Source organism: Sinocyclocheilus anshuiensis, unplaced genomic scaffold (genome assembly GCF_001515605.1).
Source record: "Sinocyclocheilus anshuiensis isolate Anshui unplaced genomic scaffold, SAMN03320099.WGS_v1.1 scaffold314, whole genome shotgun sequence".
Classification (NCBI taxonomy): domain Eukaryota; kingdom Metazoa; phylum Chordata; class Actinopteri; order Cypriniformes; family Cyprinidae; genus Sinocyclocheilus; species Sinocyclocheilus anshuiensis.
Window position 1 is genome coordinate 185192 of NW_015546027.1, and position 12814 is coordinate 198005.

General features: G+C 35.2%; 2 protein-coding genes and 1 pseudogene across 2 annotated transcripts in view; 2 read left to right on the forward strand and 1 right to left on the reverse strand.

Annotated features, from left to right (window-relative positions):
- Window positions 1-851, forward strand: part of LOC107698685 (BUB3-interacting and GLEBS motif-containing protein ZNF207-like) — a 15177-nt gene extending 14326 nt beyond the window's left edge. Inside the window, exon 10 of the mRNA XM_016499771.1 lies at window positions 126-851. Within this exon, the coding sequence (XP_016355257.1) occupies window positions 126-277 (152 nt within the window). The 3' untranslated portion in view covers window positions 278-851. The remainder of the gene's footprint in view (window positions 1-125) is intronic.
- Window positions 852-5176: 4325 nt separating this feature from the next.
- Window positions 5177-7932, forward strand: LOC107698686 (uncharacterized). The gene is made up of 4 exons (XM_016499772.1): window positions 5177-5500; window positions 5800-6153; window positions 6918-7024; window positions 7621-7932. Exons 1-4 carry the CDS (start codon window positions 5440-5442, stop codon window positions 7795-7797), a joined length of 699 nt encoding a protein of 232 aa, XP_016355258.1. The 5' UTR covers window positions 5177-5439; the 3' UTR covers window positions 7798-7932.
- Window positions 7933-8714: 782 nt separating this feature from the next.
- Window positions 8715-12814, reverse strand: part of LOC107698684 (mitochondrial Rho GTPase 1-A-like) — a 50482-nt pseudogene continuing 46382 nt past the window's right edge.

The following is a 12814-nucleotide window of genomic DNA, read 5'->3' on the forward strand; positions in this document are numbered from 1 at the left end:
GAAAGAGTTAAGTGCAAGATGATTTAAAACTTGCTCAAGTAAATGCATTCACCTAAATCATTAAGTATGGTAGACCTAACTGCTTCAAGGTTAGGTGTTTAGTCACTATGTACCTTTGCTTTCAGGTCAGTATGGTGGTCCTCCACAGGGCATGCCTGGTTATATGGCTGGTGGCATGCCTCCTTATGGACAGAGTGCCCCAATGGTGCCTCCATACCAAGCTGGGCCTCCTATGGGCATAAGGCCACCTGTAATGTCTCCTGGCAGCCGATACTGAAATGTCGCTGTCATCCCACTAGGTTTGGAGGTTAAACCTTTTCTCATCTTGTGCTTTTAATGTAGCCAATCCAATGAGCTCTAAACCCACTGCTGAAGAAAAACTGCATACTGGACATTTGAGAGATGTAATATCACACAAGAATTTTGGATTCAGCCCTTAAATAAAGACAAAGAAGGTAACAGCAGTATCAGTGTTACAGTTGATACATGTATTGCTTTTTTCCTATTGTTTCATTCAGGTTGTACAAGTACAGTATATTAGACAAAGGTTCATAATATATTGAAGCCGCTGGCCTAACAGTATCTCCATACTCAAGGCAAGTTCCCAGTAAGATTTCTGCTTTTATCTTAGTATTGAAGCCCTCACAGCACCATACTGTGCTGTTGGACTCTACGTCCCCAACATCAGCTTGGTGAGGGCTTCAGATCACTGTTGTCATGGTGTTTTGTTTTTTTTGTTTTCTTTTTGTTTGCATCCATTCATTCAGGGTTTAAATAGCACAAGGGTAGATGTGTCTCTCTGTAATTTTTGTTTGCTATATGTATTGTAATAAAACATACTTAATTTGGTATTTTTTTTCTTCTTGATTTTGTTTTTGTGTGAGTGTGTTTCCTGAACAGTGGAGTCTTCAGGCAGGTTGGTTTTCTTGATAAAGCCATAATGACGTTACAGATACACTCACTCTGTACTAAGTTTGTTCTGGAATGTTCATAAAGGTATTTCGTGTTAACACTATTGAAAGTAATTTATAGTAAAGAGTAAAGCTGTAATCACTCCTTAACATTTTTAATGGTTAAGTTATACATTTTTGCTTAATAACCTAGTTGCATGAATGAGTTTTCCAGAAGTTGGATTTAAAATGCACCACACATTTGTCTGTGACATGCTTGATTGATATTTCTCAGTTACCAGTATTATTTTCGTACAATGGCTTGGAAGCATTTCCTGGTCTGCAGGTAAGAGCCACTGTGTGAATTACATTGTAAAGGATCTGATTTTACTGCATGTTTTTGAATTTCACCCATGGTTTTACTTTTTCTCATGTAATGAATTGACCAGAAACTGTTTTAGCGTTTGGGGAAAAGCAGGAAAAATGTACTCAAGATATTTAACCAGTCAAGTATTTGCCAGACAGTCATGCTATTTAGAGTAACATCTGTGTTTAGATCTATCAGATTTTTCATGACCTTAAATCAGGGGTTGCCAACCCTGCTCCTGGAGAGCTACTATCTTTCAGAGTTTAGTTTAACCCTAATCCATAACCATGTAACCATAGTGTTTATGATTACTTCAAAATTACAGGCGTGCTATTTGATTTCACACCATAGGTTTACATCTTTCCTTCCCAATTTGGTGTTATTTTGAAGGAAAAAGTTCTTTATTTATTGTTGATAGTTAAGTCAGAACATATAAACTCCGTGCCGAAAAGTATTCTTAGGATTTATAGCAGAGAAGGTAGTTTGTTTGTTTTTTGATGTTACAAATGTGAAATAAACATCTGTAATCTAATTTGACTGTGTGTCATTGCTTGGATTTTAATATGCAATATACAGTACCAGTCTAAGGATTTTTTATTTGTTTTCTACAAATTGCAGTAGTAAAGCGAAAAGAGTAAGACATCTGTCACGAATTGTCTTAGACCACAATTATGCTTCTAATCCAAAGGTTTCATGAACCGTATCTTTTTAATTTTGGTATTCCATTTCTTGGGTTTGGATCAAAAAGGAGTGCATAAATTTTTATCTGCGTTAATCTTTCTTCCAGATCTATTTAACCAAAGCTACTAGTGCTTTTGGATCATTTAGAATAGCAGAAATCCAGTGCTTCGCTAGCCCTAAACGTTAGTTAAACCTTAAATAGTAAAAAAAATCTAATTGACCTGGGGCCTGTTCTTCATTATTTTATGACGAATAAATCTCAGTGAGTAAAACTGGCTGTGTCTATAGTATTAAAGACTACACAATATTGTTATATTAAAGATAATATAACAATATTGTGTAGTCTTTAATACTATAGACACAGCCAGTTTTACTCACTGAGACTGGTTCTTCGAAGCTCATCCCGGCAGGTCCGTAAACTTAAACCTGCTCGGGAGCAGCTTATTTCATGTAAACGGGATTAGATGGCATCTTTTTAAGCAGAAATCATATTTAAAATCTGTCCGTTACCAACGCTACTTTATTACAAGGGTACCCTACTAATCCGTGGACAATAATTTAAAATAATAATTTAAAAAATAATTTAAAGATAATATAACAATATTGTGTAGTCTTTAATACTATAGACACAGCCAGTTTTACTCACTGAGAATTATTCGTCATAAAATAATCACTTCATAATTGTATTCGAGTCTTACACACATGCTATACAGATAATATAGAGTCGTGCATTAATTTGAGTGGTGACGGCTATTATGGGAGTAGCTTGATGAAGCGCTATAGACACAGCCAGTTTTACTCACTGAGATTTATTCGTCATAAAATAATCACTTCATAATTGTATTCGAGTCTTACACACATGCTATACAGATAATATAGAGTCGTGCATTAATTTGAGTGGTGACGGCTATTATGGGAGTAGCTTGATGAAGCGCAGGAGATGCAGATAACATGATCTTGACCCTTAAGAAAGTTTAATTAATGCTGTCACGTAACAAATGTTTTCAGATATAAAATTAAATGAATTGCTAATTACATTGAAATATAAATGTAAAATATTAAACATCGTGAATATAAATAATTGGGAATCATGTAAAAAATTAAAATAAAATAAAAACAGTGCACATTTCATTTATCTATTATAACATTTATGTAGTTTCCTTATAAAAGTCCAGAAATTTGTAAAGTTCTTCGTCAGGTGTCTTTTTTAATTATATGATGTCATTACGTTGCTGTCTTGCCGCCAGCCAATCGCTGCATTGCTGATCGTGGTTTCGAGTATCGATACATAGCCCCTTTTAAACCAACCCATGGACGCGCAATTATCTCAGATAACTCAATCCAGCCATACTAATTATCAACAACAGGTGCGTTCGAAGAACCGAATTAGCCAGATCCTGGTTAGCGCGATCATATCATCTTGGATGTGACATTTCATCTCGGATGTAACAAGAGATGTACGAAGAACGGGCCCCTGTTCAAAACATGTGAGAACACACTCTACAAAAAGAAGAAGCCACATTTTAAAACACGTTTACTGTGGTTTCCTTTACCTCTTGCAATTTAAAAAGCCTCAAAACAACACCCCTTACAAAGGTGAAGTTTAAGACATTTTGTTAAACGTTTTGTTATAAACATTTTATATGAGAGCATTAAGAAAAAATGCTTTTGTGTAGTCTGCATACAACACTGATACTTGGGAATGTTATTTGACAAGGTTTTTTTGTTTGTTTTTCACAGATTATGTTGAGTTGCAAGGTGTCTTTAAAGGTGTAAAATCATCTCCACAGGGATCAATATGATATTTATTTTCAATCTTCTCCCATGTTCATGAATTGAATCAATAGCAGACTGGTTGGAACTTTGTTGGTGGTTAGAATATACAATAATATTTACAGTAGTAGTCAAAAGTGAGTCAGTGCCCACGAGAATGGCTGCTGTAATCAAAAACAAAGGGAGAAACAAAATAATAACTGATTACATTGTAGTCATTGTATGCTTTATTTTCTGTGAGCTTTTTGTTGTTGTTCCATGAAATGCTGGAGTTTGCATTTCTTGCCCAAATAATTGTAATTTAATAACTTAACCAAATTTAGTTTATCTTCCTCCCATACTCCTTTGAACATTACAGTCCTTTTTGACCACTTACTTTCCCACCCTCTCAGATGTGTAACAGCATGTGCATGTCTCCTGATGTAAACTTAACTGACATGACCAGCCTGTTTCTGTTCACCAATGTGTCTGTGTTCTCTGTATTTCCACTAAGAGGCACTATAACTATTGATCCTGTGATATTAATAAAGTTAATGTCCGCCGAAGAAAGGTATTCGGCACTCAAAAAGTAAATGTACAGTGCCGTCCATTGGAGCATATGTTCCACACTCTAAAAAATGCTGGGTTGTTTTAACCCAACTCTGGGTCAAATATATGGACTAACCCAGCTGTTGGATTACATTTTTCAATTAAAGTTTTTACCCAAAAGTTGTTGACCCAAAGATGGGTTGAAATAACCCAGCATTTTTTAGAGTGCTGATGTATATTTTTCATATTGCTAATCTGATGATAACAGGCATAGGCACTCTTTTTGCTAGAAACAAGCAAAACAAGCAAAGCGAAGCGGTGTAATCAGTAAAGAAATGACCGCTAAACTTAGTTTTTATTTTTATTTTTTATTTTTATTTAAATGCCAAAAGAAAACAGTGGATATGCATTTCTCATCTTTCTTTTTAGATTGTGATGAAGCACTCAAATTAATTATTAACCAATTATTATGGCTAGATTATTATTTTTAACCTTAATAATCGATTGAGATTGACTTGTACTTTAGTGGTTGGTTAGACACCAATGATTTATGTGTAAAATAGCCTGCTATCATTATTTGAAAGTCTAATTCAGAGACCACTATTAACTAGTTGCTTATTAGCATGCATAGTACTAACATATTGGCTGTTTATTAGTACTTATAGAGCACATATTAATGCCTTGTTCTACATGACCATATTCTACATCCCTTAACCCCATCTTAACAACTACCTTACGAACTGTTAATAAGTAGTAAAAAGAGTTTATTGAGGCAAAAGTTGTAATTAATAGTTAATAAGAACTGGTCCCCAAACTTAGTGCGACCTTGTTATTAAATACATATTACACTTTTGACTTACTTATTAAACAAGTTAAGTCACCTTTATTTATATTGCACTTTATACAATACAGATTGAATGTGTCAAAGCAGGAAAATAGTTTGTCAATAATTAAAGAGGACAGTAAGGAACAGTCAATTTTTCAATATAAAGATGAATATACACAAAAATCTGTACATTTTCACAATGATGAAACTGAAATTGACAAACCACTTCACTCTTGTTTCCTTTTCCTCTTCAACCTTCAAGGTGGAGTCTAAACACTGTGCTCCTCATTTTTACGTGGCATGATTTACACTCGGAGACTTTCTGGCTTTCTAACCATAGTCACTATTTTCTTTATTTAATTTGCTTTTTAATAATGTTTGGTCTTAAGTATGCTCATGTTGTTCTCTTGTTTCTTATCGCCTGTTTTTTAACTGGTAAGTTAATATTTCACTCTGTTTTAACCTTTTTTTTTATTGTTATAAAAGCCTGAATACATTGTGGTAATCTCATAAAATGTTTTTAAAAGTTTACATGCAGAAATGTTTGTCCACAACACTTTGCAGTCAGACATGCTACATTTATGCAGCAAAAGTGTCCTCATAAAACTTAATGCAGAATTTTATTTTGGCAGTCTTAGAGCAGTTGTGTTAGGAAACTGTGTAAGTTGCATGTGTTTTGCAATGCATGTGATTCATCTATAAAATGTGACTAACTTTAAGCCATTTCACCTCAGCACATGGGGGTATTGTTTATATCCACAGAGTAAGAAATTCATCCATTGACATTTCCTGTGAATCGCCAAATAAAGAAGAAAAACCATTTGCCTTTTCGCTGAAACGCAGGTTGCTACAGTCCAGACGAGTGCTGTATCTTTCTAAAGAATTCCCACCATTTATCAATAAATCTGAGGACAAGGGTCGCATTACTGTACGTGATGAGTTGGACAACCACACAGTTCATCTGACAATCTCAAACCTGCAAGGACAGGACACAGACGTGTACCACTGTGAATTCCACTATGGTGATCTTCCATATGATAAGAATGTTCCTGGCAAGATGGAGTTCTTCATTTATGTTGAAGACTTCTGTAGGTGACCTTTACTGATATCACTTCAAAAATGAGTTTACATGAAATCCAGGTCTATAGTAATATCACCTCCAAATACAGTGAATAGCCCAAAACGGGTTAATCTTGCATTCAATCTACTTAAAAAATCTTAAATCTTAAAAAAAATCTTTATAAAGCAAAATCATACAGAATACATTTCATTTTCAACTGAAAATATTTAACTTGCAGCATGATTTTCATGCAGTGTAGCATGCTATTTTTGGATACAAGTGTAAGACAATTAATTGTATAATGTTGATTGGCTTAACCCTGCGATGTGCATTTATCTTACCTCAACAAGAACATATTGATTACTGTTATGTTTCACTATTGTTAGCTTGTAGTATCTGATTTTTTCAGTCAACTTTAATCATGTTAAACTGTATACATTTTGTAATCCATTAAATCAAGACATTATATATTTGCAGTTTACTAGTACCCCAGTTTATGTAACTATGAGTGAAAGAAAATCTGATACACAGTTGTGTTCGGAAACTGTGTAACTTGCATGTGTTTTGCAGTGCATGTGATTCATCTATAAAATGTGACTAAGTCATTTCACCTCAGCACATGGGGATATTGTTTATTTCCACTGAGTGAGAAATTCATCCATTGACACTTCCTGTGAATCTGATGCTACAATACAACTGACATTTCCTGTGAATATAATGCTACAACAGATTATATTGTTGAGCTTTTTTTTCCCTTTATGTGTGTGTGTTTTTGTTGTGACTATGTTGCAGCTCATGAGCCTTGTAATTGTTCAAGTTACCTGCCATTGCTGTATGTGATCTCTGGAGGTGCATGTCTGCTGGGTGTTCTGGTTTTCACTCTCACTACAGCTTACTGTGTAAGTATTTAATTCTTAGTTTCAAATTTGATTTTTAGGGGAGAGTGGACATAACCTTTGCCATGTTTTACTTAGTTGTTCTCTAGGCAAGAAGAAATCAAATAGAAATACCACATACTCCTAATTATAAACAAGGAGGACTGCTTTTAAATTAAATTAGAAGAAAGTGCATATAACAATAGGGCCATAGTTATGATTTTATTTTCCTCAAAAAAGTGGTATTATGGCCCTCATCATTGGGAATACGTTAATGATTACATTACAAAAAAAGATATGAGAAAACCATATTATATATATGCATCATCTCATTTCAGTCTGTTACTTTTAACTTAATGTCTTTTATTTTATATTAGAATATTAGTTCAACAAAATAAAAATATCCAATATTAAAATAAAAATTCTTAAACTGTTGATTAAATCTTTATTTAAAACGAAGTAATTGGAATACTTCTCAGTCATTTAACCTATATTTGCATTTACATCTTATGTGACAGAGATTTGCCATATTATATGTGGTTTAAAGAAGCTGTCTTTCTGACTATATATTCAGTGTTTCTGTTAAACCCTCCCTTCTATCAATTTCCTCTCACATACAGTGTGCATGGCTTAACCATAGAAAGCCACAGCCTGTAGTTCCTGTTTATGAGGAGATGGCCAGGGTGCGGCCCACCAAAGGAAAAGCCACAAGATGTCACACTGATATTGCAAAACTGGAGGAAGCAAACAGCTCTGTGGCCCACTTGTTCAGCAACAAAAATCTTTATGTCAACTGATTTAACAAAATGTATTGACTGGGAAGTGTCACTACTGAAGTGTTGACGTTCATGGTGATGCTAGCTCCAGCTCACCCACAAAACCTTTCTGAATCATCAGCTTTAGAAGTTGTTAGCATGAAATTTGTCTTTTCATCTTTCATCCATACCTTCATGTTAATGGTACTTTAAGACATTTTAATGCTACAAATACAGAATGTCAGCTTACAGCCTTTTTTAAAGAGAAATTATCTGCTTTATGTCTGTAGCACAAAATAGTTATGATGCAAGACAGTATTTTGTATTATGTGATACACTGGTAAAAGTTGTTTATTTTTATTTTTTTTTACCTCTTGTGTGGAACTGAATAGGATTAGAGTGGTAGTTAGTTTCCCACTGTCTGAACATTCTCTACATTCACGAGTTGTCAGGGGAAGGGCTCCGAGCTCGGGAATGGCCCAAACCATTTCACATTATTGTTCTGTTCAGACATGTCAAATATTAAAGCATGCAAATAAATTATAGAAGATTGAGTGTTTGCACAGCTTCATATTTACACAAGCAGAAGATGTGGCTTCCTTTCTTGTCTCACTCACTTGTTCTTGCCCATCAGACATTTTGAGACAAACGTGAGACCAAAGTGTTGCATTTGTTGGCTTTAAATATGAATGCTATATGTTTTTATTCACTTTGTAACAAATATTTTCTCTCATTTACATATTTACAGTTTGCTTGCATTATATTTCTAGAAAAACATCCTAGTTTTCTGTCTCAAATAGAGTCACAAGACCTGGGAATATATAGTAATAATTAAATAGAAATATAACAGCTATGTTACTTGATGCTTTCTTTTTAAAAACTATATATTTCTATTGGTTTTCCCTGTACATGGGAAATAACTAGGGCAGACAGGAAATGAAGGAAGTATGTTTTTGGGTCTGCTCATTGAGATCTGAGGAGGGCTCTGTACATGACAAAGCCAAGCATAGCACAAACTGTGGCTCCAACACTCGCTCTGAGCCAAAATGTAGAGCTCTTCAGGTCAGCATGGGTAATATGCCTGAGAAAGAAAATAGAAATTCATAGATAAAAAGGTTACATTTGTTTTAGTACCTTACATTTACTATACAGTGCTTGTAGTTTAAGATAAATATACATCAAAAGTTTAGTAACTTCTGTAGTGAACATCAAAATAAAACTAAAGCACAAGTTTAGTGCACAATAATGCCTGAAAAGAGACAAACCAATGAATTCAAATGAATAGGATAAATGATGTGTATAAACAAGTGTTATTTAAAGGGAATGAAGAAAATAGTATTAATTTGCTATACTAAAACATTACAAAACTCAATCCAAGAGGAAGGATGAAGAAAGAGGACAAATTTCAGTGTTGGGAAATAGCAATGGCAGATGGAGAACACAAAGAAACCTTAAGAAGAGCAAATAAAGAGGAAAATGGTAATAACTGGATCACTGAGTTGTAGGAGAACGAACTACTGAATTTCTGCATGTCACAAGTTGCAAATCAGATGAGAATGACAGAAATTTAAACATGAATTTTAAAAGCATTAAGAATGGATCATGCTTAAATCTAAACCCCAAATCCATACCTGCCGCCCATTTGCCATGACAGTCTCAAGACCAGCCATAACCTGTTTTTGTCATAAGTAGTATATGCAAGGATATATATGAGGGTGTATCCCTTCTATTTGCATATCGTTTGAATTATTATTTTATTAGAAGTCAGTGTAGTCATTATGTATAATTTAACAAGTTAGTCAATATTACCATTCAAACTACTAACACACAGATGAACAAGTTTCTATATGCAGACATGCATGTTTGTATAAAGCACAAGAAAGTGGGCTTCCCCAGCCAGAAAGTCCCTACATTCTTAGTTCCATCAAAGGATTTTTCTTACCTACTTAAATATCTTTGGGAATTTCTCGCTTGTCATTTGACTTGCTCACTGGGGGGATTTGTGTGGTACTACTCTTGTTAAAGCTCCTTTGGATTGACATGTTTGTGAAACTGGACTGAATTGAAAAAGTATCCAAAAATGCTTGGTGACCCATCCAAAAATCTACAGCCCAACACTGAAATAAGGTGACAGTCCAAAGAACATCATAACTTCATCAATGCTGCCTAGGCCTGTCATATTATGTATTTTCACGTAGTCTATATGGTCAAAGGTTTATTAGCATGTTAAGCCATGGTGCACTTTGCCAAACTGCCAAATTAATAATCGGAATGAGAATAAGTAAATGGAGAAAAAAAAAGAGGATGAATTTCGATAAAAGCAAAAGAGACAAGTTCACAGACGACACTACAGTCATCGGCCTCATCAAGGACGGAGACGAGTCTGCTTACAGACAGGAGGTTATAGAGCTGGCTGTCTGGTGCAATCTTAACAACCTGGAGCTTAACACGCTCAAAACTGTGGAGATGATCGTGGACTTCAGGAGAAAACCCCCTGCACTCCCCCCACTCACCATCATGGACAGCACTGTGGCTGCAGTGGAGTCATTCAGGTTCCTGGGCACCACTATCTCTCAGGACCTGAAGTTTTGTACTTTCTTCTACACTGGAAGCTCCTGTCGTCAAGTCAAATTCCTTGTGTGTGTAAACATACTTGGTAATAGTAATAAAGCTCTTCTGATTCTGATTCTAAAGTGGAAAGGTGATAAACCAAGATAAAGCCATCCTGAGAACCTCCTAAAGATGACCGTGTAGAGTTTGGTCCGAACCGTCTGCACGAGCTCAGAGTTGAGGAAGTTCTGACACAGACAGAAGGTACATCTGTTACAGGTACACATGCAGCGCAGACGCGCATGGCTGCCAACACACAGAGAAAGATACAGGCAAACGCAGAAATGAGTCACTAAGAAATAGGATATAATATAGTGTACTTTTGAGTTAACAGATCTTGAAATAGAGAAGTGAAAGAATTAAATGCACATTGTTAGTTTGAATGTTCCCTCAAGTTCTTTCAAACCAGTAACATTCTCTAGTGTTTTCTGTCCACATTGTCTCTCTTGTCTTACACAATGAGGGGAACAATTGGGAATAATATGATTTATATCACATGCTTGGAGATTTTGCTTACTGTACTGAATATAAATGCATAGGTACTGTAGACAGTGTCATTTCATGATGAGACTGCGATTGAAGAACAGAAAACCATCATCTGACTCATAAGATGCTCTGCAGCTTGGAGAAGTTTTCTGTTTTTAGGGAAATCATTTATTCCAGAGAGTAGAGTAAACCACCTAACCATGTTTTGTTTTTATTGTTATCTGTATTTGGAAATAACCCCTGAGAGATAAACAAGAGTGATCAATTAAAACAGAGACAATACAAAAGACAAAACTCATCAAATTAAAAAAATAGTCATTTGAATTGTGACGCTCTAAAAGTAGTTGATAAACAGAGGTAACGGTATTTTCACACAGGACCGTGGAATTATTACACTCAAACACTTTTAATTGTGGATAATGAGAGATCACTTACGGATACACAGACATGGTGGTGAGTTTGATGAAGATGTCTTTGCTGGGAGCCGCAGCTGTGTTACAGGTATAGGACTGAGCTGGCGGCATCTTGTGCTTGCGACAGAACTCCAGTGGAGTCATACTGTATTGCTGCTTTGTTTCTGGCAGGTCTGACTTTGTAGCAATCAACATACATGGAGTCTTACTATCCATGAAGTATTGCTGGAAAATAAAGTCAAAAATGCATTTAGTACACATACATCAGTATAATATAAAAAGAACACAGTAAATATCATAAGATATCATGCAGAATATGGCATGTACAAAAGTAAATTACAGTCATAAAGGAATAAGACCAAAGATGTGAAGTCATGTGTTAATGTATTGCCCTGTATTTAATTATTAGACAGCATAGTATTGGCTTTGCTCTTTAAAGTGTAAACGCAAACCTTGAAGATTTGTGCACAGTACTCAAAAGAGCAAGGGTTGCTGACATCATACATCAGACACACAATGTCACATGAAAGTTCGGTCTCAGACAGGAAATCAAAACCTGGAAAGAATTCATGGAGCTGAAGGAAAAACAAACAAATGTAGGACAAAGTTTCAGTTTCTTTTTTCGGGAAACTATCATGATAAATAGTGGTCACATCTCTGAACTCTTCATATGGCTTAAACGCATGTTTTAAGAGCAAATGTTTTGAGGAACCGCAATATGCTTTTCCAACTAAGAAAGTGTTCAGAATTACTATAGTTCCACAGACTGAAAAAAAAGCTAAAGTGTAAGTTCCTGTAAGCCAAATAACTATTTACCAACAAGTACTTCTCTTGTCCGTACACATGTGCAGTGCTGATTGCATAATATGATTTGTGTTCTTCTTTAATGGCCCTCTGAAGCTGAGGAAAAGACAGCAAATAAAAATCTTAGAGAATCAGCAATTATGACAATGTCACATCTGAAATTAACATTTCTATTTTTTTTTTTTTACAAATCTTTTTGATGAATGGAGCACAAATTATATCAGAAATAGCACAGATGCGATTGTAAAATGCCTTGGTTTCGAAATCAACCAAGATTCAACAGAGGTGTTGCTCTGAACAAACAGTAGCTCTGATGAAATCTAACACTGCCCCAAGGCCTTATAAAAGTGCATCTGCAATACTTTACATTAGTTAATAAATTAAGTGTCATAAACTAGCAATGAACTATAATTTTAAAGTTTTTATTAATATAATGTTTATTTCACATTTTTCATGCTAATACATTTTTAACATTTCAAGTTGTATAATTTAGCATTAATGTACTATGAATGAACAGAACGTGATCGCGAACAGATTGGCTACCGGGAAGGCGAACGAGAACGGACCGAGGGGGGCCCCGCTCCCTACCTCGCACTGGGCCCCGCGTCAGCTAGGGACGGCACTGTTTTTGTAAAGTGTTAACTAATCTGCTTATTTCATTCAATGAAAAAAAAAAGTCACAATTAACTAAAGTTAAAAGGTCTGTGTTGTTTATGGTTTTCCGTGGTTTATGCTGGGGGGGGGGG